The sequence below is a fragment of the Ranitomeya imitator genome, chromosome 2, assembly GCF_032444005.1.
Source record: "Ranitomeya imitator isolate aRanImi1 chromosome 2, aRanImi1.pri, whole genome shotgun sequence".
Classification (NCBI taxonomy): domain Eukaryota; kingdom Metazoa; phylum Chordata; class Amphibia; order Anura; family Dendrobatidae; genus Ranitomeya; species Ranitomeya imitator.
Genome location: NC_091283.1, coordinates 304,727,149 through 304,754,769, shown reverse-complemented (window position 1 = coordinate 304,754,769; position 27,621 = coordinate 304,727,149). Strand labels below are relative to the sequence as shown.

The 27,621-nt window shown below is 43.2% G+C and overlaps 1 protein-coding gene across 1 annotated transcript in view; it reads left to right on the top strand.

The window, feature by feature from the left end:
* LOC138666942 (gastrula zinc finger protein XlCGF66.1-like) overlaps nucleotides 1-27,621 on the top strand; it is a 219,637-nt gene that overhangs the window by 149,087 nt on the left and 42,929 nt on the right. Inside the window, exons 8-12 of the mRNA XM_069755137.1 lie at nucleotides 19,438-19,587; nucleotides 19,717-19,896; nucleotides 19,994-20,117; nucleotides 20,197-20,294; nucleotides 20,493-20,583. Of these exons, the coding sequence (XP_069611238.1) occupies nucleotides 19,438-19,587; nucleotides 19,717-19,896; nucleotides 19,994-20,117; nucleotides 20,197-20,294; nucleotides 20,493-20,583 (643 nt within the window). The remainder of the gene's footprint in view (nucleotides 1-19,437; nucleotides 19,588-19,716; nucleotides 19,897-19,993; nucleotides 20,118-20,196; nucleotides 20,295-20,492; nucleotides 20,584-27,621) is intronic.

Genomic DNA, 27,621 nt, shown 5'->3' with positions numbered 1-27,621 from the left:
CTATTGACTTCTTAGTTTACAGCAGGGGCTTATTCTAGGTATCCCACTGCTTTCAATATACCACAAACTGCAGGGATTTATGTATATCCCGCTTACTGTTCCACTTAACACTTGCAGCTCTCTGGCGCCCCCTTTACTCTCAGGTCAGATTGGGTACTGCACCCTGGGTAATTAGTCGCCAGAAAGGCTGCCTGCTATGTACTGGCTATTGGGCACGCTGCAGCGATGCGATAAACTACTCCCACTCAGGCAGGAACAATAATTATCAATGCCGCAGCCGCTACAGCATCACTCAACAGTCAGCACACTCTCGCTGCCACCAGCTTCGATTAAATGGGTCCGAAGCTAACCCAACACAACAGTAGCAGTAGCGTATTTCCCTTCAGAAGACTTAGGGTACGGTTTAGAACAGGAGAACGAACTAATATTAAATATTATATTCCATAAAAATTAGGCAGTGCTTTATCAAAAATATTTTATAAAGATGTTACAAATGAGACAATTGCAAATATGTACACGGGTAATTATAACATAAAGGGAATAAAGGAGAAAAGATAACACTCACATGTTCAAAGCATGGCAGGCACCCAGGCTAGGGCAGTTTTCCATACGTCCCAGCTCATGGGATGTACTCAGCTCTTCCAGGAAAATAGGACAAGAAAGAAGCTGGGGATGTGTGCAGACAGTTATAGCTTAAGCCTGTAACATCCCAGAAAGGGGTTGGATCACCTCGTCCCTCCTACCTCTTCAGTTAACTCATTTTTTCTAATCTATATCTAATTTCGATAACTCCGCTACAAAACATGTTATAGTCCTAACAAACTCATCATTCATCTCGGATTAACGTGAGCATTCTAATGAGATCAAATATGTCCTATCTGGGATACATATTTACAGAGAAATCCCTACTTCTTTACTAGATGGAGCTAGAAGCTCAGGTTTTACGTGGTGAATAGATCCACCGAGGGGTGTAAAGAATATATATTTTTCCTATTTCTAGCTTAAATCGTTTGCCTAATATCTTACAATAACAGAACAAAGACTCTCATGGATTTCTGGAAAATTTTAAACAGTTCTCTGCTAGAGGAGATTTGAGCCTAGTCGTAAATTCCTTTCGGCAATAAAACCTCTCTTCCCCCATACATTGGCAAAGCAGCTCTTGGCTGAGTGAAAGGGAAGGAATTTGAAAGCTACAAACTGTTGCAGCATCACTCCAAGAAGGGGGGCTTAGCCCACGCAGGCTAGCAAGAAAACTAACTTATGATATACATTTTCCTCACAGCCGAGTTTGCCCTTAATAATCGGGCTAGTTCGGCTACTTTGGTTTTTTTTGTAATTTTGGTTTTCATCTTCGTTTTTCTTCTGGGCAGGTTGAGCCTTCTGACCTTCCTGGTGTGAATTCTGTGGTCGACAGGTTGCAGCAGATTTGGGCTCATGTGGTGGACAATTTGGTGCTGTCTCAGGAGGAGGCTCAACGTTTTGCTAATCGTCGTCGGTGTGTTGGTTCCCGGCTTCGGGTTGGGGATCTGGTTTGGTTATCTTCCTGTCATGTTCCTATGAAGGTTTCTTCCCCTAAGTTTAAGCCTCGATTTATTGGTCCTTATAGGATTTCTGAGATTATTAATCCGGTGTCCTTTCGCCTGACGCTTCCGGCCTCTTTTGCTAATCATAATGTCTTCCATAGATCTTTGTTGCGGAAATATGTGGAGCCCGTTGTTCCCTCTGTTGATCCTCCGGCCCCTGTGTTGGTCGATGGGGAGTTGGAATATGTTGTTGAGAAGATTTTGGATTCTCGTTTTTCGAGGCGGAAGCTTCAGTATCTTGTCAAATGGAAGGGTTATGGCCAGGAGGATAATTCTTGGGTTTCTGCCTCTGATGTCCATGCCGCTGATTTGGTTCGTACCTTTCATCGGGCTCATCCTGATCGGCCTGGGGGCTCTGGTGAGGGTTCGGTGACCTCTCCTCAAGGGGGGGTACTTTGTGAATTCAGCTTCTGGGCTCCCTCCGGTGGTTGTAGAGGGTAATGCAGTTGTGCCTGGACTGCCGGATTGGACAGGTGTATCTACTAATTGCAAAACTGACTGGGGTATATAGCTTTGCAGGACTCTTTAGTCCCTGCCAGTTGTCCATTGTTTTTGGAGGATTCACTTCCCTGCTGGTCTCTCCAGTTTGCTGTGCTTTTCTACAAAGATAAGTCCTGGCTTTGTTTTTGCTGTCCACCTGCTGTGGACCTTATAGTTCTGTGCATATTCATGTTTTTGTCTTGTCCAGCTTTGTCTGTGAAGGATTTTTTGCAGCCAAGATGTGTCTCTGGAGATGCTGATATACCCTCCATGTGTTTAGTCAGATGTGGTGATTTGTATTTTCTGTGGTGGATATTTTCTAGTGTTTTAATACTGACCGCATAGTACTCTGTTCTATTCTTTCTTTTTAGCTAGTATGGCCTCCTATGCTAAAATCTGATTTCATATCTGCGTATGTTATTTCCCTCTCCTCTCACAGTCAATATTTGTGGGGGGCTATCTATCCTTTGGGGATTTTCTCTGAGGCAAGATAGGTTTCCTGTTTCTGTCTTTAGGGGAAGATAGATCTTAGGCTGTGTCGAGGGGTCTAGGGAGTGTTAGGTACCCCCCACGGCTACTTCTAGTTGTGCTGCTGGACTCTGGAGAAGGTGGTCCCTGTACTGACCGCAAACCTTGAACCTGTCTCATGCTGCTCCTAGGCCACCAGATCATAACACATGACCAATTATTGATTGCATTTACTGAACATATATTTCAGTAGGCCAATATTTTGGATTATTATTAAACATTTTTATAGCGCCATTTATTCCATGATGCTTTACATATGAAGGGGCCAGTTATAGACAACTACAATAAACATGAGTAAAACAAGGCACACAGAAGTACAGGAGGAGAGAGGACCCTGCCCGCAAGGGCTCACAGTCTACAGGGGATAGGTGAGGATACACTAGGAGACGGTAAGTTGAAAGTTGAAAAACACTTACATTTTGTTATGTCATATCATCTTATGGCTGACTGTGTGGGAAGGACGAGCATATATCCAGATGCATCATCCCTGTCTCTCAGCAGGACCCCGGACAAAGACACGTGAAGACTGCTGCTTCACTCACTTATTTCCTAGCCTAAAACCAAAGCCCTCCCCATGAGGTGACATCACTTAGAGGCTGGATACTCCCCTGTCTTAGCATTATGAAAAACCATCATCCCACATATCTTGGCATAGGAACCTCGTAAAAAGACGACACTCGTGTCGTTATGCTCAGCGTGCCATAGGGATTTGCTTAAGTATAGACATGGGGTAGCTGGGTGACCCAGTTCCGTAGTAATCCGTTTCTCAATTGAGCTGGTTCTGGAACCTAGAAAACTCACTGGCTGATAGTTCTACCGAAGCCCATGTCAAAAATGTACTTGTCCCACTTATATCATTAATCGGTGCTATGATATTTACATTTGCAAAGACAAAGAAACCTGGGTTTTTTTCCCATTTGCTTCTACTTGTACTTTCACTTTGAAGCCATATAAATTCTGGAGGGAGGGGGAAATAAGGGGTTTAAGGTTACACACACAGGCAGAGGGAGAAAGAGTTCCTCAGAATTCCACCTCCATGTTGCAGGCAGAGGAAACTGCAACTGAGAGCTCTGTATGTGTAAGTGAAGTAATCAGAACTTTCCTATTTCCTGACAGAAGTTATAATGGTTAAAAGTTAAACAGCGATTTCTCATTTTTACAACACCATTTTTTAGGGGGGACCACATCACATTTGAAGTCACTTTGAGGGGTCTATATGATAGAAAATAACAAAAAGTGACAACATTCTAAAAACTGCACCCTTGAAGGTGCTTAAAACCACATTCAAGAAATGTATTAACCCTTCAGGTGCTTCACATGAATTTCTGGAATGTTTAAAAAAAAATGAACATTTAACTTTTTTTCACAAACAATGTATTTCAGGTCCAATTTTTTATTTTACCAAGGGTAACAGGAGAAATTGGACCCCAAAAGTTGTTGTACAATTTGTCCTGAGTACGCTGATATATCTTGGGGGTAAACCACTGTTTGGGCGCATGGCAGAGCTCGGAATGGAAGGAGCGCTGTTTTATTTTTTTTCGACACAAAATTGGCTGGAATTGAGATCGGACGCCATGTCGCATTTGGCGAGCCAATGATGTGCCTAAACAGTTGAAACCCCCCACAAATGACACCATTATGGAAACAAGACCCTCCCAAGGAACTTATCTAGATGTGTGGTGAGAACTTTGAACCCCCAGGTGTTTCACTAAAGTTTATAACGCCCAGGTGTGAAAATAATAAATCATATTTTTTCCACAAACAAGATCTTTTAGTCCCCAATTTTTTATTTTCCCAAGGGTAACGGGAGAAATTGGACTCCAAAAGTTGTCCAATTTGTCATGAGTACGCCAATACCCCATATTTGGGGGTAAATCACTGTTTGGGCACACAGCAGAGCTCGGAAGGGAAGGAGCATCCTTTCACTTTTTCAACAGAATTGGCTGGAATTGAGATCGGACGCCATGTCACGTTTGGAGAGCCCTTGATGTGCCTAAACAGTGGAAGCCCCAATTCTAACTCCAACTTTAACCCTAACACACCTCTAATCCTTATCCCAACCCTAACCATAACCCTAACCACAAATCTAACCTTAACACACCCCTAATCCAAACCCTAACCCCAACTCTAGCCCCAACCCTAACTTTAGGCCCAACCCTAACTTTAACCCCAACCCTAACTTTAGCCCAACTCACTTTAGCCCAACTCTAACCCTAATTGGAAAATGAAAATAAATGCATTTTTTAAAAATTGATTATTTTTTCCTAACTATAGGGGTGATAAAGGGGGGTTTGATTTACTATTTTTTTTTTTATTTTGATCACTGTGATAGGGTCTATCACAGTAATTAAAATGATCCAATAGGAAAAAAATCTATTGTTGTTGGTTGCCGGCTGGCAGATCTCGGCGGGCTCACTGCGCATACGCTTACCATTTTCTCCCAGAAGAAGCCGGAGGCTCGGGGGACTTCAGGGGGGTTTGCAGGGAGAACATAGGTACCAGGGGAGCGGGGGACCCTGTTTCTTTACTATTAAATGGAAAATAGAACTTTTTTGCGGTTGCCGATATACCATTAATAACGGCAATCACAACATCGGGGTCTGTAAAAACCAACCCGAATCATGCTCTCTGGGGTCTTGGCTACCCCTGGCAACTGAGACCACGGATAAATTCTGACCCTGGGGGCGCTATAACCTTAAAAAGCGGCGCTATGGTTTAAGTACCCTTAACAACCACCATTAGAAGGCTTATCAGTGGTTGTTAAGGGGTTAAATGTAACTGTCATCATTCTCCCCTGCTTGCGCCGATCACCGGCAGAGCAGGAGAGAATGACAAGAGCCGTGTTCAGCACCCGGTGCCGGGGAACAGCTCTTTCTGTAACGCTTCTTCCCTGGCGCCCGTTCTTGTGGTACTGATGCAGCACACATGTGCCTCAAGTATTACACACACTGACATCTCCAGTACCGGAAATATCAGGACGTTTGAAAGAGGCGTTATAGCAGGTTTTCATGTTTGGCAGCCATCACACACTAAAAGACGGTTTTATTGCAAAAAATAGTTTTTGCACCACCATATTTTGACCACAATATTTTTCCATATTTTGTCCCAGTCATGTGAGGTCTTGTTTTTTGCGGGACGAGTTGACATTTTTATTGGTACCATTTTCGGGTACATTACTTTTTTTGATCGCTTTCTATTCTGATTTTTGGGAGACAGAATGAGCAAAAACCAGCAATTCATGTATTTCTTTTGGGGGAGGCGTTTATACCGTTCCGCGTGTGGTAAAATGGATAAAGCAGTTTTATTCTTCGGTTCAGTACGATTACAGCGATACCTCATTTATATCATTTTTTATGTTTTGGCGCTTTTATACAATAAAAACTATTTTATATAAAAAATAATTATTCTTGCATCGCTTTATTCTGAGAGCTATAACTTTTTTATTTTTCTGGTGTTGGAGCTGTATGGGGGCTCGCTTTTTGTGGGACAAGATGATGTTTTCAGTGGTACCATGGTTTTTTATATCCGTCTTTTTGATCGCGTGTTATTCCACTTTTTGTTTGGTGGTATAATGATAAAGCTTTGTTTTTTGCCTTGTTTTTTTATGGTGTTCACAAAAGGGGTTAACTAGTGGGACAGTTTTATAGGTCGGGTCGTTACGGACACGGGGATACCAAATGTGTTACTTTTATTGTTTAGGTTTTTTTTCCATTCTAAATATTGATTTAATGATAGAATATTTTTTTTTATTATTATTATTTAAAAAATATATATTTTTACAATTATTAAAAAAAAAATGTATACTTCATTCTATCTTTTACACTTTGTCCCACTATGGGACACTCATTTTGTGCAGGCTCATCGCTTCTACAGCATGCAGATGAAGCAATATCTGCATGCTACAGAAGCTGTCAGCGCTGCACTCTGCGCATATACTGAGGCCCCTGATCATGTGACCCCATGACTCCTCCCCTCCTGTGACCTCATCACAGGTCCTGTGTGTGCGCACAGAGAAGCCATGTATGTGGTTTGCGGCTCTGCAGGTGGAGGTAGGTGCTGGAGATTCCCCATTACTGAGCGTGGGACGTTAACCCCTTCAGTACAGGGTCGGTTCAAGGTTTTTGTGGGTCCCGGCTGAAAGAATCTCAGTGGCCCCTTTAACACATACCACAATACATGATGCACAGATATGGCAGAGAAATATCGGTATAATACAATGCAAAAGATTTCACTTCTTCCATTACATGACTGATATCAATAGCTCAGAAATTGGACATTATAGTCGTCCATGCAATACGATGGGACCCGTATAATTCTCCATATATTGCTCCAGACATAAAAGAAATGAAATCCTCCCTTCTCCTCGCTGGCCGCAGGTCCGGACTCCTCAGCGTCGTCATCTACTGGCTCTTTGCGCAGAGGCATAGCTAGGGGGACGGACTAAACTGCATATTGGGATGATGGGATGATGGGATGATGGGCTGCAATACTAGACTCCACCACTAGATGGCAGCACATTTTACAAATGCAGCCCAGGAAATGACTTCTTGTAATGTAGCAAGAAGGGAATATGGGTATATCTATTGTTCTGTATGGGGATTATGGGTGAAATATCACAAATACACATGCCCAGGAACATATTTTATCATTATTTTAAGAACATATATATTTATCCCAAATAGTCATGCCCAGTACCACATTTTATGAATTTCCCATAATAATATGAATAGAATTATTCACCTCCATGGTAATTCAATGTGAAATATTATATTTACAGAGGCTAAATAATTTTGCAGCTTTGTTTGAAAAAATATCTTTAAAAACTTGTGGGCACCTAAGCTTCATAATAAATGAATACCTATATGTACATTTATATTACAGCGTCAAATAGGCTAAGTAATTTCCTTTTACAGCTTGTTAATTCTGCATTCAATAGCGCTGCAATAAGTCAGTATAGGCTGTTTATTGTTTCTATATGACGGCTTTTCATTAATATAGCGATAACAGTTTGAACTATTAATTTGAAAATATCTGCATTGATTTCCTGGACATATGCAGTGTTTATACGCTCAAAGATGCTGCAACAGGCCTGGAAAGACGGGTTTAACAAAGTTTTTGCTTTTTTTTTTTTTTTTTCTTCAAGATTGTGAAAACTGTCTGAAGCATTGACTTGAAAATAGCTTTTGTGACTTTATTGATATATTTTGTGGTTGGACGTCAAGGTTGCTGAAATAAGCAAATAAAGGCTGATTTAAGAGACTTTTAACTGCTTATCTTCAGTACTGAAAAAAAGGCTTAAAGCTGACCTGTCATCACATTCAATGCCCCCAAGCCGCAGCTATGGTGGCATAGCTAACAGGTCCAGTAGTGTGGACAGCCCTCTATCCGCCTCCCTGGTGCCTCCGCACTAAAATATTACACTTTATTCCTCTCGACGGGCACCACTGGAAGCATGAAGTGTCTGTATCGGTCCGATGGAGTGTGAACAAATCTGCGCTATCTACAGTGCACTGCGTCATCAGTTGCTGGGCAGGAATTTTTTTACTGCCCAGCGACTGATGACGCGGCACAGCGCAGGGCTCAAGCACTGATTGGTTCACACTCCAAAACACCAACAGGACCACTTCTTGATTCCCGTTACGCGCGCCAAGGGGGCAATAAAGTTTAGTATTTCAATGAGGAGGCACCCAGGGAGGTGGACAAAGGTCTCTCCACACAGCTGGACCTGTCAACTATGCCACCATAGCTGCGGCTTGGTGGCATTGAATGTGATGACAGGTCCTCTTTAAAGCGTCGAGTTGAAAATAGCCTGTGTTTTCTTTGTGAAATTTAATACTTAGCTGCTCAATCGTGCATGGCGTGTGCTGTCAACCAACAAACACCTTACCCCACTAATTTCACATAAAATGTAATGTGATATGATCATCAGATGTGGATGATTATATTATTGATTATTATCAATATTCATTTATATGGGGATTATGATTTGGATAACATGGCTACAAATCCCAACTCCCATATTTATCCTTTACCTGATAAAAATATCCAGTAGAGTCTCTTTTATCCAAGCTAAACGGGAGCAGAGGGTGCTTGGATTTGTGAAAAACTGGGATAACTCAAACAACTGAATAAAATGCCCCCCTTTGTATCCTGCTGTCCCGCTTTGGGTCTTCCTGTCCCTCTTGTATCCTTCTGTCCCTCTGAGTATCCTCCTTTTGTGTCATCCTACCTCTCTTTTATGTTCTACTGTCCGCTTTTGTCCATTTTTTGTGTCTAAAAGGGGAGCCCTGGGCAGCCGCCTGGATGCTTGGATAAAGCAGTAAATTGGCTGGCAAAGTGCTGTACAGTCATGGCCAAAAGTATTGAGAATGAGACATAGTAATTTTTCCAAAGTTTACTGCTTCATTTTTGTAATGGCAATTTGCATATACTCCTGAATGTCAAAGAGTGATCAGCTTAACAGCAATTACTGTACTTGCAAAGTCAATATTTGCCCAGAAAATGAACTTTAACCCCCAAAACACATTTCAACATCATTCCAGTCCTGCCTTAAAAGGAGCAGCTAACGTTGATTTAGTGCTTGATCCATTAACACAGGTGTGGGTGTTGATGAGGACAGGGCTGGCGATCAATCAGTCATGATTAAGTAAGAATGACATCACTGGACACTTTAAAAGGAGGCTGGTGCTTGGTATCATTGTTTCTCTTCAGTTAACCATGGTTATCTCTAAAGAAACACGTGCAGCCATCATTGCACTGCACAAAAATAGCCTAACAGGGAAGAGTATCGCAGCTACAAAGATTGCACCTCAGTCAACAATCTATCGCCTCATCAAGAACTTCAAGGAGAGAGCTTCCATTGTTGTCAAAAAGGCTCCACGGCGCCCAAGAAAGACCAGCAAGTGCCAGGACCGTATCTTAAAACTGTTTCAGCTGCGGGATCGGACTACCAGCAGTGCCGAGCTTGCTCAGGAATGGCAGCAGGCTGGTGTGAGCGCTTCTGCACGCACTGTGAGACTGCGGAGACTCTTTGAGCAAGGCCTGGTTTCAAGGAGGGCAGCAAAGAAGCCACTTCTCTCCAGAAAAAACATCAGGGACCAACTGATATTCTGCAAAAGGTTCAGGGAGTGGACTGCTGAGGACTGGGGCAAAGTCATTTTCTCTGATGAATCCCCTTTTCGATTGTTTGGGACATCTGGAAAACAGCTTATTCGGAGAAGAAGAGGTGAGCGATACCACCAGTCTTGTCTCATGCCAACTGTAAAGCATCCTGAAACCATTCATGTGTGGGGTTGCTTCTCAGGCAAGGGAATCGGCCTAAACACACAGCCATGAATAAAGGATGGTACCAGAATGTCCTCCAAGAGCAACTTCTCCCAACCGTCCAAGAGCAGTTTGGCGCCCAACAATGCCTTTTCCAGCATGATGGAGCACCTTGCCATAAAGCAAAGGTGATAACTAAATGGCTCATGGAACAAAACAGAGATTTTGGGTCCATGGCCTGGAAACTCCCCAGATCTTAATCCCATTGAGAACTTGTGGTCAATCATCAAGAGACGGGTGGACAAACAATAACCAACAAATTCTGGCAAAATGCAAGCACTGATTATGCAAGAATGGACTGCTATCAGTCAGGATTTGGTCCAGAAGTTGATTGAGAGCATGCCAGGGAGAATTGCAGAGGTCTTGAAGAAGAAGGGTCAACACTGCAAATATTGACTTGCTGCATTAACTCATTCTAACTGTCAATATAACCTATTGGTACTAATAATATGATTGCAATTATATTTCTGTATGTGATATAAACATCAGACAAACACTAATAAAAACCAGAGGGCAGCAGATCATGTGAAAATATAATTTTGGTGTCATTCTCAAAACTTTTGGCCATGACTGTATACGTTACCCTCATCTTTTTCCCACAGCCACACACAAAAAAAACAAAAAACAATATGAACAATATGAAGGTTTCCATTCCCATTCAAGTGAACCTGGATGGAAAACAGGCACATAAGATTCAATAATGCCTTGCCTACTGACGAAGAAGCAATACCGAGTCCTATATCAGACATGTGAACGTAAGCAGCATCATTTATTGTTCCATGAAAGCTATTTTGTTGGATTTGTTATGATGGCCTTCGTATTAACCTAGAGACCAGTATACACTAAAATACATGTTCCATTTCCAAATATTTTTGTTAAGATAAAACCTATTATTTTATTAAGTTATTTAAAAAAAATTCTATATATCTCCATTAAAAGTTATTGATGTCAACAAACCTAAGTAACCAATAAAATCCTGCAAAAGATCCAACATCCTATAAAGAACAATGTATTGAGAATAATATAGGTATATAAGCAAGAAGTATGGTGCAAGACTGCTCATCTCTATGACATGGCCGGCCTAATAAGGAGGTGGGAACACTGGGTCAAAGACCTATGATGCCAGGGGTGGGAGAAGTCAATGGACATGTAGTCCTGTCAGATGCAAATAGGTTACAGGATCTGTATCTCCATAGCATTCTGACCACAACCCCATATAGAATAATAAATATACCCATATTCTTACCGGAAGTTAATGAAATGTTTCATCATATTTTACCAATAATCAACATATAAAACAATAATTGTACACATACGTGTTCTTACCAGGAATTGATTGAATATGACACTGGGCATGTGTATTCATGATATATCACCTATAATCCCCATACAGAACAATAATTATACCCATATTCCTATCAGAAGTAGATGAAGTATGTTCCTGGGCATGTGTATTTGTGATATTTCACCCATAATCCCCATACAGATCAATAGATATACCCATATTCCTATCAGAAGTAGATGAAATATGTTCCTGAGCATGTGTATTTGTGATATTTCACCCATAATCCCCATACAGAACAATAGTTATACTCATATTCCTATCAGAAGTAGATGAAATATGTTCCTGGGCATGTGTATTTGTGATATTTCACCCATAATCCCCATACAGAACAATAGATATACCCATATTCCTATCAGAAGTAGATGAAATATGTTCCTGGGCATGTGTATTTGTGATATTTCACCCATAATCCCCATACAGAATAATAGTTATACCCATATTCCTATCAGAAGTAGATGAAGTATGTTCCTGGGCATGTGTATTTGTGATATTTCACCCATAATCCCCATACAGAACAATAGATATACCCATATTCCTATCAGAAGTAGATGAAGTATGTTCCTGAGCATGTATATTTGTGATATTTCACCCATAATCCCCATACAGAACAATAGATATACCCATATTCCTATCAGAAGTAGATGAAGTATGTTACTGGGCATGTGTATTTGTGATATTTCACCCATAATCCCCATACAGAACAATAGTTATACTCATATTCCTATCAGAAGTAGATGAAATATGTTCCTGGGCATGTGTATTTGTGATATTTCACCCATAATCCCCATACAGAACAATAGATATACCCATATTCCTATCAGAAGTAGATGAAATATGTTCCTGGGCATGTGTATTTGTGATATTTCACCCATAATCCCCATACAGAACAATAGTTATACCCATATTCCTATCAGAAGTAGATGAAGTATGTTCCTGGGCATGTGTATTTGTGATATTTCACCCATAATCCCCATACAGAACAATAGATATACCCATATTCCTATCAGAAGTAGATGAAGTATGTTCCTGAGCATGTATATTTGTGATATTTCACCCATAATCCCCATACAGAACAATAGATATACCCATATTCCTATCAGAAGTAGATGAAGTATGTTACTGGGCATGTGTATTTGTGATATTTCACCCATAATCCCCATACAGAACAATAGATATACCCATATTCCTATCAGAAGTAGATGAAATATGTTCCTGGGCATGTGTATTTGTGATATTTCACTCATAATCCCCATACAGAACAATAGATATACCCATATTCCTATCAGAAGTAGATGAAGTATGTTACTGGGCATGTGTATTTGTGATATTTCACCCATAATCCCCATACAGAACAATAATTATACCCATATTCCTATCAGAAGTAGATGAAATATGTTCCTGGGCATGTGTATTTGTGATATTTCACTCATAATCCCCATACAGAACAATAGATATACCCATATTCCTATCAGAAGTAGATGAAGTATGTTCCTGGGCATGTGTATTTGTGATATTTCACCCATAATCCCCATACAGAACAATAGATATACCCATATTCCTATCAGAAGTAGATGAAGTATGTTCCTGAGCATGTGTATTTGTGATATTTCACCCATAATCCCCATACAGAACAATAGATATACCCATATTCCTATTAGAAGTAGATGAAGTATGTTCCTGGGCATGTGTATTTGTGATATTTCACCCATAATCCCCATACAGAACAATAATTATACCCATATTCCTATCAGAAGTAGATGAAGTATGTTCCTGAGCATGTATATTTGTGATATTTCACCCATAATCCCCATACAGAACAATAATTATACCCATATTCCTATCAGAAGTAGATGAAGTATGTTCCTGGGCATGTGTATTTGTGATATTTCACCCATAATCCCCATACAGAACAATAGTTATACTCATATTCCTATCAGAAGTAGATGAAATATGTTCCTGGGCATGTGTATTTGTGATATTTCACCCATAATCCCCATACAGAACAATAGATATACCCATATTCCTATTAGAAGTAGATGAAGTATGTTCCTGGGCATGTGTATTTGTGATATTTCACCCATAATCCCCATACAGAACAATAATTATACCCATATTCCTATCAGAAGTAGATGAAGTATGTTCCTGGGCATGTGTATTTGTGATATTTCACCCATAATCCCCATACAGAACAATAATTATACCCATATTCCTATTAGAAGTAGATGAAGTATGTTCCTGGGCATGTGTATTTGTGATATTTCACCCATAATCCCCATACAGAACAATAGATATACCCATATTCCTATCAGAAGTAGATGAAGTATGTTCCTGAGCATGTGTATTTGTGATATTTCACCCATAATCCCCATACAGATCAATAATTATACCCATATTCCTATCAGAAGTAGATGAAGTATGTTCCTGGGCATGTGTATTTGTGATATTTCACCCATAATCCCCATACAGATCAATAGATATACCCATATTCCTATCAGAAGTAGATGAAATATGTTCCTGAGCATGTGTATTTGTGATATTTCACCCATAATCCCCATACAGAACAATAATTATACCCATATTCCTATCAGAAGTAGATGAAATATGTTCCTGGGCATGTGTATTTGTGATATTTCACCCATAATCCCCATACAGAACAATAATTATACTCATATTCCTATCAGAAGTAGATGAAATATGTTCCTGGGCATGTATATTTGTGATATTTCACCCATAATCCCCATACAGAACAATAATTATACCCATATTCCTATCAGAAGTAGATGAAGTATGTTCCTGGGCATGTGTATTTGTGATATTTCACCCATAATCCCCATACAGAACAATAATTATACCCATATTCCTATGAGATGTTGATGAGATATATCACCAGGCATGTGTAACCCGATATTCTACACATAATCCCATATAGTTACAATCTTTTTTCCCCGGTTCTATTATTAAACTTTAATCCAGCCCTGTGGATGTTCTGATTCATTTAAGTATTTCCATTGAATTCCCTTCTTGCTATATTACAAGAAGTCATTTCCTGGGCTGCATTTGTAAAATGTGCTGCCATCTAGTGGTGGAGTCTAGTATTGCAGCCCATCATCCCATCATCCCATAATCCCAATATGCAGTTTAGTCCGTCCCTAGCTAGGGTTTTGGTTCAGGGGGGCGAAGCTTCTGACTGGGCCCCTAACCAGGTAACCTTCATTACAGCTGGTGACACCCCCTAATAGTGGAGGAGAACCTCAGCAGATGACCGCGCTATTACTGAAAATAATCTCTATATAATAATTGTCTAAGGTCCACTTCTGTCTATCTGTAACTTCCGTCTGTAACGGAAATCCCACGTCGCTGATTGGTCGTGCCCGGCCGGCTGTGACCAATCAGCGATATTGGGGCAGGATTTAAACACCGCTTCAATTTTTACTATTGATGCTGCCTATGCAGCATCAATAGTAGAAAGATATAATGCTAAAAATAATAATAATAAAAAAAAAAACATTATATTCTCACCTTCCGGCGTCCGCGCCAGCCTTTCCCGCTCCTCGTGACACTCCGGTCCCAAGAATGCATTGCGGCAACGACCCGTGATGACGTAGCGGTCTCACGAGATGATGACGTAGCGTTCTCGCGAGACTGCTACATCATCACGGGTTATTGCCGCAAGGCATTACTGGGAACGGAGCATCGCGAGGAGCATCACTAAAGACCTGGGCTGGATCCGGGGGCCGCCAGAAGGTGAGTATATAACAGTTTTTTTATTTTAATTCTTTTTTTAACAGGGATATGGTGCCCACATTGCTATATACTACGTGGGCTGTGTTATATACTACGTGGGCTGTGTTACATACTGTGTGGGCTGTGTCATATACTGCGTCGCTGTGCTCTACACTACGTGGCTATGTTATATACTACGTGGGCTGTTATATACTGCCTGGGCTGTGCTATATACTACGTGGGCTGTGCTATATACTACATGGGCTGTGTTATATACTGCGTGGGCTGTGCTATATACTTTGTGGCTCTGCAATATACATGCCTGTGCTATATACTACGTGGCTGTGTTATATACTAGGCAGCTGTGCTATATACTACATGCCTGTGCTATATATTACGTGGCTGTGCTATATACTACGTGGCTGGGCTATATACTACATGGCTGTGTTATATACTACGTGAGCTGTGCTATATACTACGTGAGCTGTGCTATATACTATGTGGCTGTGCTATATACTACGTGGCTGTGTTATATACTGCGTGGGCTGTGCTATATACTGCGTGCCTGTGCTATATACTACGTGGCTGGGCTATATACTACGTGGCTGGGCTATATACTACATGGCTGGGCTATATACTACGTGGCTGTGCTGTATACTACGTGGCTGTGCTATATACTACGTGGGCTGTGTTATATGCTACGTGGGCTGTGAGACTCTTTCGCCCGGGGCCCTCAAAAACCTGCAGCTGGCCATGGCTTCACTTCTTGGTCGTGGCCGGCCGCGAACAATCAGCGACAGGTGCAGTCCGGCCGCAAATTGACGTGGGTTTTGAACCATGCTTCGCTAGTTGGTCACGCCTGGCCAGCTGAATCCTGTGTATTCATTGCATTATTCTGAAATCTTCATAAATAAACTACATACGTATTCTAGAATACTAGATGCACTAGAATCGGGCCACCATCTAGTCTCTATATAACGACCAACATGGATATTACAGCCATATGGTCAGTGGTAGATACCAGCCCTACAGAACATATAAGAGATCACAGCACAGTTACAGATAATGACTTACCGCTGATGTTCTTTCTGATGGAATCTTTCACTTTTCCCATCTTTTCCATCTGGCCCAGACCGACATGACAACTTCTTCCAGTCAGGAGTCGTCTGCAGAGAATACAACAAAGACACGTTTCACTTCTCATATTTTCAGCCATCACTATCTATTTCCAACCTGCACAAACTCCTCATCCTGCTGATACCCCAATACTGAGCCGCTACTGCCGTATGTCCCTATTACTGCACCTGCTGTGTGGTTCTCTGCCCTCTAAATTCTAAAGCAACCCTCTATAATATAGTAATGCCAGGTGCAAGTGCCCTAGAAAACAGTGCCCATATTGTGCACCCTAGAAAGTAATATTGCCGTGTGCCTTTTTGATAGTCACAGTAACCTGAGTTCCCCTATTACAATAAGAGCCCACTTTACATTTAATAATGTCCCGAGTCTCCCCCCTGTACAGCTCCCTTATACACAGCATGATGCTCTCTTATACGCAGTATACTGACCCCTTAGTAGCCTTCAAACTGTTTGATGGCTCCAACACTGTATGATAGCCCTCTCACTGTAATCCCCACACTGTATGATGGCCCCCTCACTGTAATCTCCACACTGTGTGTTGCCCCTCTAGATAGCCTCCATATAGTATAATGCACCAGATAGTACTCAATATTGTATAATGCACCAGATAGTCCTCAGTATAATATAATGCACTCCCCATAGGCCTACTCTATATTGTATAATGCGCCCCCATAGGCAGACTATAGCACAAGGCAGCACCCATAGGCAGACTCTGTAGTATAGGTAGTACCCCTATAGGCAGACCCCATAGGCTGACCCTGTACTATAAGGCAGCACCTCCATAGGCAGACCCTGTACTATAAGCCAGCACCCCTATAGGCAGACCCTGTAGTATAAGACAGCACCCCCATAAGCAGACCCTTTACTATAAGGCAGCACCCCTATAGGCAGACCCTGTACCATAAGGCAGCACCCCTATAGGCAGACCCTGTACTATAAGGCAGCACCCCTATAGGCAGACCCTGTAGTATAAGACAGCACCCCCATAGGCAGACCCTGTACTATAAGGCAGCACCCCCATAGGTAGACCCTGTACTATAAGGCAGCACCCCCATAGGCAGACTCTGTACTATAAGGCAGCACCCCTATAGGCAGACCCTATAGTATAAGACAGTACCCCCATAGGCAGATCCTGTAGTATAAGACAGCATCCCCATAGGCAGACCCCCCATAGGCAGACCCTGTAGTATAAGGCAGCACCCCTATAGGCAGACCCTGTACTATAAGGCAGCACCCCCATAGGCAGACCCTGTACTATAAGGCAGCACCCCCATAGGCAGACCCTGTACTATAAGGCAGCACCCCCATAGGCAGACTCTGTACTATAAGGCAGCACCCCTATAGGCAGACCCTATAGTATAAGACAGTACCCCCATAGGCAGACCCTGTAGTATGATAGTACCCCCATAGGCAGATCCTGTAGTATAAAACAGCACCCCCATAGGCAGACCCCCAAAGGCAGACCCTGTAGTATAAGGCAGGCCCCCCATAGGCAGATCCTGTAGTATAAGACAGTACCCCCATAGGCAGGTCCTATAGCATAAGGCAGACCCCCCATAGGCAGACCCTGTAGTATAAGACAGTACTTCCATAGGCAGATCCAGTAGTATAAGACAGCACCCCCATAGGCAGACCCTGTAGTACAAGGCAGACCCCCATAGATATACCCTGTAGTATAAGGCAGACACTGTAGTTTAAGACAGTACCACCATAGGCAGATCCTGTAGTATAAGGCAGACCCACCATAGGCAGACCCTGTAGTACAAGACAGTACCCCCATAAGCAGATCCAGTAGTATAAGACAGCACCCCCCTTAGGCAGACTCTAGTATAAGGCAGACCCCCCAAAGGCAGACCCTGTAGTATAAGACAGTACCTCCATAGGCAGATCCTGTAGCATAAGGCAGACCCCCCATAGACAGACCCTGCAGTATAAGACAGTACCCCCATAGGCAGACCCTGTAGTATAAGGCAGACTCCCCCAATAAGCAGACCCTGTAGTATTAGGCAGCACCCCATAAAAAATAAATACCTCTCTTCTTCCTGGTTCCTGCGCTGCTCTGAGCGCCCGCTCATCTCCTGACAGCGGGCGCCAGGCAGTGACTCATCGCGCCCTCTGTCAGCATCGCTGACATCAAACGCTGACAGGAGGATGATGGAGAAGGAGCGCTCCTTCCCTCATAATTGCGATCAGCTGTATCGGCTATACAGCTGACCTCGCGATGACAGGCGCATCACTTCTGCCCCAGAGGGTAACTGTATTGGCGCGCTGCGGGCTCCCTCAGAGTACCGAGCCCGGGGTGCCCGCACCCTCTGCCCGATCGGTAGCTACGCTACTGACTGTGACTGATCAGAGCAGAAGACGCCACAGCGGATGAACGGGGAGAAGTATTTCAAGTACTGGGGCCCTCAGTAAGCGAGATGGTGGGCACTCACAAGCACAGGCGTCGGGCCCCTTATTGTACCGGTGTCCCCAGTGGTGAGTGGACGCCGCCTGACTTCAGCACAGAAACTCTTTCAGGGTTTTTGTTGCCACTTTACGAGAAACATGGTTATGTTCCTTTTACACTGATAGATACAAGCCAAATATTGAAGACCGGAACCAAGGAAACGTGTATTACTCTCCTAGTACGGGGCCCCTACACAATATAGTGTTCCCACAGTGCCGCTAGCCCCAATTTTATTTTATTTTGTTTTTCATGTAATATATAGAACCCAAAGCAAAAATGTTAAAACAACACAAAATATCCAGAGAAAAATAAACACTGTACACGGAGACATTGGCTTCAGATATCTCCTGTCTTGGTTCTTACAAACAATCTCTTATAAAAGCCTCAAACTTTTGTGTGTGAATCAGACCTGAGATCTAATGTGATAGAAGATTACAGTGCGGGGAAGACGGGAAACCTTCATATAGACGGCCGGTGGGGATGGAGTCAGTGACGGACTCTGGACAAATCTGTTTCTAGAGCCGTAGTAGAAGATGAAGATGTCGTCCTCATCATGAAGTAGTTATTTCTCCTGTCACGTGTAATGAATATCTCCTGCAGTATTGCTAATGCCGATTCCAGTGTCGGGAAATGAGACGAGAATTAGCGTTATGGAAGATGAGTCTATGAGAAACGTATTCAGCTGCCGACTCCGAGGAAGAAACTGCTTGTTGTCTGTGGCCTAAATATATAGGTTTTATTAGTAGATGTAAAGAAGAAAGCTAAATACTGTAAAATAATAAATCTCATATGTTTCCCTTATTATCTCCAGTAATTGTATTATTACACAGGATTTTTATGATGTTACATCGGCTTATCTTCTCATTCAGCTCTCTACAATATCGGATCCTCTCAGTGAAGATCTTCTATATAAGAGAATTTTCCTGATTTACCCATCAAGGATGGATATGGACAGAGACAAGATGGCGGAGAGGATATTACACCTCACCCTAGAGATCCTCTTCCGTCTTACTGGAGAGGTGAGAGATTCTGATGACGTCACTTTACATCATTCTTATCTATGGGAATAACAGATGGGCAGAACTGGAGAGGTGAGGACTCTGGAAATGTCTGTAGTGAGATTTATTAATGTTTCTCTCCATTACCAGGATTACACAGTAGTGAAGAAGACCTCTAGTGAGCGCTGTCAGGACCCTGTGTCTGAGGGATGGGGAAGACCCCTGAGCCCAATCATGTGGTCTCCACCTCACCCCCTGATACATGAGGACATCAATGACCAGAAGATCCTAGAACTCATCTGCAAGATGATTGAGCTGCTGACTGGAGAGGTGACACTGCTGGGATACTGCGACATTATACTGTATACGCTATATGCTGTATACTCTATGAAGGGATCCGGGGTGACGGTATCATTGTATGTGTCAGGTTCCCATAAGGTGTCAGGATGTCGCTGTTTATTTCTCCATGGAGGAGTGGGAGTATTTAGAAGGACACAAAGATCTGTACAAGGGCATCATGATGGAGGTTCCCCAGCCCCTCACATCACCAGGTAATAGGACTAAATAAACACGACCTATAATTATCAGTATGTATAGAATGTATTCAGTCCCTGTATGTGTTTCCTCCAGATCTATCCAGTAAGATGACAACACCAGAGAGATGTCCCCGTCCTCTTCTTCCACAGGACTGTAAACATGAAGATTTCAATGTTCCTCAGGATCATCAGGTAGATGGAGAGAAGGTGTCATGAGATCTCTCCTATGATGTATAGACGGCTGTGAAGGTCTTGTGCTCAGTCTTGTTTTATCCCCCAGTATTATATGTTTTATACTTGTGTAATGAGAACGGTGGAGATGGCAGGATTAGAGCTGATCATAGATGTGACTTCTCCATCTGTCTGTGACTTTTACAATATTTGTTTCAGAGTGAAGATCTGACCCATATTAATACTACAGAGACATATGTGAGGGATGATGAGCGGTGTAAAGAGGAGATTCCTACATATGACTACCCAGGTGAGTAGTAACCACTAAATGCAGAGAAGTCACAGATTCTTATCAGTCACCGGCTGTGGCTGCTTTATCGGTGGTGTAGTCCGGCTGTATCACAATCGTGTGATCACCATTTTTTCACTCGAACACAACATTTTATTTCACCCAAAACTGATCAAATGATTTTGTGAATTGAAAGCCCTTCTATAGAGCATACAACCTGCAGGACCCTCCTACATAAATAAGAAATCAATGACCGTTACCTGTCCAGATCTGTAAACTACAAAGTGAAATGACAGCAAATGTAGAATGTGCTACCAAGTTAGAAAATCTTTCAAAGTAACTTTTATAATCGACCTCTAAGATAGAGATGAATATGTTCGAAAAACGATCGCCAAACATAAATTCGACACGAATATGGCACATTCGAATTCGTTATTGGGAACAGAAGCAAATTTTTATAAAATCGGAAAAAATCAGTAAGATTTGTTAAGAAGGGTCTGAAAATATTTGCGTTGCCACTAAATATCTTGATAAGTTTACAACGTAGCAGAAGAAGAAGCATGAATGCGGCACTCACCCTTATCGGGACCTGGACCCGTTGAAGCACAAGCCGTGCGAAACGGCCGTCGTCCACACTCCATCCCCGCACCCTCTTGCAGTCCTGATGTCCTAACGGATGTATTAACATTTTTGTCCAATAAAGAGCACGATTACACAGCTACGACAAGGGTGAGTGCCGCATTCATGCTTCTTCTTCTGCTACGTTGTTAACTAAGCTACATGCTACTAGTGCAGAGCACCAGACCCAGAGCTTTCGTGACATCTGCGATTCGGTTGCTCATTAGTGAGCTCAAGTCCAGTGGAGCTTGTTCTGCTCTAGTGCCGTCCTCTACTCTCTTTTTATCTTGATAAGTTTGACTCGGATAGTGGTGATGTATCATGAGCAGCGTGGGGCACGTGTTTGATGAGGGGAGTGGGTGAGGAGAGCTCAGCTTCTTTATGTGAGCACATTGCGGTTAGCAAATCAGGGCACAGGAAACACCCACAATGTCCTGACACAATGTCTTGTGTCATTGGCTTCTGAAATCACATGTCTTTCTCTATATAAAGAGCGGACATCTTGTTTTAGTGCCATTTTGGCACAAGCACAGCGCAGAGAGGCTGCTCCTAATGCTGGGCCTAAGTGCTGATAGAAACAACCACCTAGCTATCTAGCTAAAAATCTAAGTCAGATAGTTTAGATGGCTAATGTCCTGGGTGGATGTGAAATCGACCTTCCAGCAGATTTTTTTTTGTGCCATTTCTGAAGTCCACCGACAAAGACAGGAGGGCACATTTAACCCTCAACTGGTGAGGTGGGGTTTTTGTCACCCAACTGGTGATTTAGAAATCTCTTATTTTTACAGAAAATGCAAAGATCACGTTTGTTTTAATCGTTTTCTTATTGGCGATTGATTACACATGAGTATAACACATTTTTTACACCCACAAGTATCGGAAAATGTAATACTTTGATAAAAATAGAGACGTTTTCAAAATTTGAAAATGTGTAAAAAAGAATTACATGAGTGGTGATGTGGGGTTCAGCAAGGTCAAGACAGCACTTAGCGACAGCTAGCTCTGTTATGCGTGGTCAGAAGAGAGAGGCCTAGACGACATCCTGTTGACAAGGAAATGGATGGAAAAATGGATGGAAATGTATGGCAACCGAATAAAAATTCCCTGGGATGTGGCAAACCCCACCTCACCAGTTGAGGGTTAATAGAAGTGTGTTGTGCACTGCTTCTATTGTGCTCCATGCACAAGTAGACCTTTCTAAATCTTATATTTTCAGTTGCTAAACGTGATACAGCACGCAATATTCCTTGTTATTTAGTGGCGGTGAAATTGTTCCATGATTTGATTTGTTGCATAGTAGAAAAAAAATACATTTTTTGGCAGTTGCTAACGTGATTCAGCACGCCATATCTCATCTTGTCATTTAGTGGTGGTGAAATTTATCTTTCTGCACAGCTGTTGCAGCGTAAAAAAAAATATATTTTTTGTTTAACGTGATACAGCCCGCCATATCCCACCTTGTCATTTAATGGCGGTGAAATTCAGCTGTGTGAAGGGCTTATGCAGAGGTAAAAAAACATTTTTTTTCCTGTTACTAAATGTGATGCAGGCCACTATATCCTACTTTCATTCAGTGGTGGTGAAATTGTTCTATGATTTGACCTGTTGCACAGTAAAAAAAAAAAAGAATTGCAGTCCCTAACGTGATTCAGCATGCCACATCCCACTTTTTCATTCAGTGGCAGTGAAATGGTTCCATGTGCAGAGCTGTTGCACAGTAAAAAAATATTTTTTGCAGTTGCTAACGTGATTCAGCACGTCATGTCCCACTTTGTCATTTAGTGGTGGTGAAATTCAGCAGCAAAAATCATGCAGAGTAAAAAAAATATATATTTTTTCTGTGACACACATGATACAGCAGGCTAGATCTGAGTTTGAAATTGTTTTGGGCATATATTCTATTGTATACAGGCCTCATCCACAATTAAAAAAATACTTTCTTCTGTTAGTAATGTCATACAGCAGGCCAGATGTCAGTTCGAAATTTGTGGGTGCTGATATTGTTCTTCATACTAGGGTACACATGATTAAAATCGAAATTGGTTTTCCCACTATTCGGCTACTTAAAGCAGGCTACATTTCCTCGTTTTATTCTTTGGTGCACATATTGGTCTCCATACAGGTATACACATGATAAAATATAAATTTGTTGTTATTACCATGCTCCAAAAATGTGGCCACATCTGAAGTTGTCATTCTTTGTGCTCAGATTCTGCTGTATCCAAAGCTCGTCCACAGTAAAAAAAAAAAAAAAATTCTCTTACTACCGTGCTACATAAAGCAGGTCACATTTTATCTTTTAATTATTTTGGGCCCCTATTGTGCTCCAGCCAGAAGTCCACATTTCGCAATATAAATTCTTTGTGCTAATAGCGTGGTCTTTAACACTCGGAGCTTTTCTCGGTTTTGCGTTTTTGTTTTTCGCTTCCCTTATTACCAGAGCCATAATGCTTTTTTTTCCATTTTTCTGGCAATATAGCCATGTAGGGCTTGCTTTTCGCTGGACAAGTTGTACTTTTGAACAACACCATTGGTTTTGCCATGTCGTGTACTAGAAAACCGGGAAAAAAGTGCAGTGAAATTGCAAAGAAAGTGCAATCCCACACATGTTTTTTGTTTGGCTTTTTACTAGGTTCACTAAATGCTAAAAATTACCTGCCATTATGATTCTCCAGGCCATTCCGAATTCATAGACACCAAACATGTCTAGGTTCTTACATATCTATGTGGTGAAAAAAAATTCCAAACTTTGGAAAAAAAAAATTGTGCCATTTTCCGATACTCGTAGTGTTTCAATTTTTCGTGATCTCGGGTTGGGTGAGGGCTTATTTTTTGCTCAGCGAACTGACGTTTTTATTGACACCTTTTTGGTGCAGATACGATCTTTTGATCGCCTGTTATTGCTGTTTAATGCAATGTTGCGCCGACCAAAATAATTTTGGCGTTTTTACTTTTTTTTCTCTCTATGCCATTTAGTGATCAGGTTATTCCTTTTTTTTATTGATCAGTTGATTTTGAACCCGGCGATACCAAATATGTGTATGTTTGATTTTTTTAAATTATTTTGAAAGGGGGGTGATTTGAATTTTTATATTTAAAAAAAATTTTTTTGTATATTTAAAACCTTTTTTTTTTAACTTTTGGTATGCTTCAATAGTCTCCATAGGAGACTAGAAGCTGCCATAGCCTGATCGGCTCTGCTACATAGAGGTGATGTTCAGATCGCCCCTATGTAGCAGAATTACTGCATTGCTATGAGTGCCAACTACTGGGTGGCACTCACAGGAAGCCGGCACTGACAAACATAGAGGTCTCCAGGAGACCTCAGGTTGTCATGCCAACTCACCGGCCACCCACGATCACGTGACATGAGTCACCTGTGTGCATATTTCCGTCCCGATGGCTGGAAGCACAATTTAAATACCGCTGTCAGTCAGGGGATTGCGATTCCACACGCGGCTATTGCGGGCACATATCAGCTGTTCAAAACAGCTGACGTGTCCCCGGAAAGATGTGGGTTCACCGCTGGAGCCCACATCAAAAGGAGGGAGACCAACATCGGCATAAATGTACTCCCGATGTCAGTAGGGGGTTAGACTATGCCACATTCAAGCATTGGATATTGCTTGGAGAAGTATTTTCCCTTCCCCCGTGACAGCACACCCACCTGAGAGAGGGGATCCGCCCAGTCAGGACAGGAACTCTACTGAAAATAAAAGGGCGGTACCTCTCCCTCGCTTCAGTTGGGTTTCCTGTCCTGACAGGGACCCTTGTGCTGAACACGGCAGAAGATATAATCTACTTACCCACTCCCGTCCCGGCATAGAAGAACAGGCAGGGCCTGTGCGCCGTCTTCGGGTGATGGAAGCGCTGTCCTCAGGTCCTGAGGGCCTTAGCGTCCAAGCGGGCATAAGTGCAGCACGGTCAGGAGTCCAGGGCTCTTCCATGGCTGCCGTGCCGTCCTCCCCCTCTGCCAGCGTCCAGGAGCTCCAGGAGGGTCGCGCACGTTTGACGTCACGCGCAAGGCACACTGGGAATGGGCGTGTCCGTGTTATGTCGGGGCGGGCGCCAGATCCAAGATGGCGGCGCCCATGAAAAAAAAATGCCGGCCGGCTAAAACTATTCCGGAGGCATGGCAGAGGAGGGGAGGGACTATCGATGGGCACCGGAAGAGGCGGGGAGTGCAGTGGATCCCTCATAAAGAGGCATTCATGCCCAGAACTTCATCATGGAAGTAGGGCAGGAGCAGCAGCAGCAGCCGCCGTTTTAGCAGCAGCAGGAGCTCTCACCAGATGCCTTGCCAAGCCACCAGCATACCAGGAAGAGTAGCCAATCAAGTGGTAGAAGTGGCAGTCGTCCTGTCCGGCAAGACTATTCGACGTCCAGAAGAAACGTTGTACGTGCATCTGACCAGCCTCCGAAACCGGAACCCTTGACTGACAGCGGTGGTGAGTGATCTTCGTGAATGTCGCCCTTATGGTAACCGGGTCCATTTTTTCTGCTTGATCACTAGGGGTTGAGGAAGTCTAGCAGTAAAACAAAGAACAGAGAATGTGCCCTTTGCAGTAGACCACTGGCAGTTCAGTAGCAGAAAAATCTCTGTGCTGACTGTATTAATAAGACCATACAGGAAGAGACCCCTGATTTCGCCACTAGCCTTAGGGCTATAATACAGGCAGAAGTAAAAGGCTCCTTAAAAGCAGCCCTTAAAAAAAGCGGGAAAAAGAAGCCGCAAGGTGCCAACGGATTCGGAGGCCTCTATAGAGCAGGAACGGTGGGAAAGATCCCTGTCTCCCTCTGCCGCATCTCCCCAGTTCTCAGAATCCTCCTTGGACAGTGATATAGGGGGCCGACCATGTTTCCCTACTTTGGATGTAGAAAGACTGGTCAAAGCAGTCCGGTCTACAATGGGCCTTAAGGAAAAAAAAAACACCTAGGTCATTAGAGGATGTCATGTTCGGTGGGTTGGAGGAAAAAAGGAAACATGCGTTCCCTGCAATGCGAAAATAAAGGCATTGATTGATAAAGAATGAAAAAGGCCTGAGAGAATGGGTAGTTTACCTTTTTCATCAAAAAGGAGGTACCCGTTTGAGGAGAATGACTCCGAAGCTTGGGAAAAAAATCGATGGTGCAGTGGCTAGATCCTTAAAAAAATTATCCCTACTATTAGAGGACTCGGGCGTATTAAAAGACTCGCTAGATAAAAAGGCAGATGGCTTCTTAAGACACGTCTGGGAAGCAACTGCAGGGGGATTAAAACCAGCAATAGCTGGAACATGTACGGCCTGTGCTTTCACGATCTGGCTACAGCAGATAGAGGATCAGCTGAGGTGAAGTGAAGTGCCAAGAGACGATATCCTAGCAAATATGACCTTAGTGCATGGAGCAGCAGCTTTCTTAGCAAATTCCTCAGCAGATTCTGCAAGATTAACAGCCAGAGCAGCGGGCTTGTCCAATGCAGCAAGACGAGCCCAGTGGCTCAAAGGGATTTACCGTCCAAATATAGACTGTGCTCCATCCCGTGTGATAGTCAATTCCTTTTTGGTAAAAAATTGGAAGAAATTTTGGATCAAGCAGGGGATAGAAATAAAGGCTTTCTCCGTTTTCCTGTAGAGTCGAAAAAGCCTTCTTTACTCGGACTCCCATGACAGCACGACGAGAGAGGGGATCCGCCCATTAGGAACAGGAAACCTACAGATACAAAAGGGCGGTACCTCTCCCTTGCCTCAGTTGGTTTCCTGTTCCTGAGGGGACGCGTGCCTACAGAAGGAGCCCAGGCCGGCCGGCCGAATACGGTAGCGGGGGGGTCTCCTACCTCGGCCGGTGCGGAGATCCCTGGAGACGCCACGGTGGTCCTTGCTGGATTGCACGCGGTGGCGTTCGCAGCAGGGAGCGGAGTCCGGAGGATTTCCTGCCTCCATCAGCGTCGGCGCAGGTAAGTATTCCCATTGGTGGTGCAGCGGGGCAGCGTGGCTGCGGGTGCCGGGCTCAGGTGTGTGGGTGAGCTCCGGAGCGTTGCCGATCCACCCCCGGGGTCCTGCACCGCTCTCAGCGTGTGCTGGAGCGTTTCCGGGTGCAGTGACGTGGGGGGGCGGAGCTGGTAGCCGCTTCCGGGTCGCCGGACGTCTGCGCATGCGCGGTCAGTCCAAGATGGCGGCGCCCATCGCATCTGAACGCCGGTTCGTCCGCAAGTCCTCCTGCCCTCCCTGCTGTGTCCGGGGCCAATAGGGACGGCGCTGGCCCATCTGCTGACCGGATCCAAGGGGGATTTAAGCGGGTTACAATGATAGAACCCTGCTTTTGGTCGCAATTCGTCATGGAGAGTGGTGGTGAGCAGCAGCAGCTGCCAGACGAGGTGCGTCAGAAGCCCAAGCAGAAAGATAGAAGCGACCAGCCCAGTCGTAAAAGCTAATCCGAGCAGGGATCCAGAGCTTCGACTAG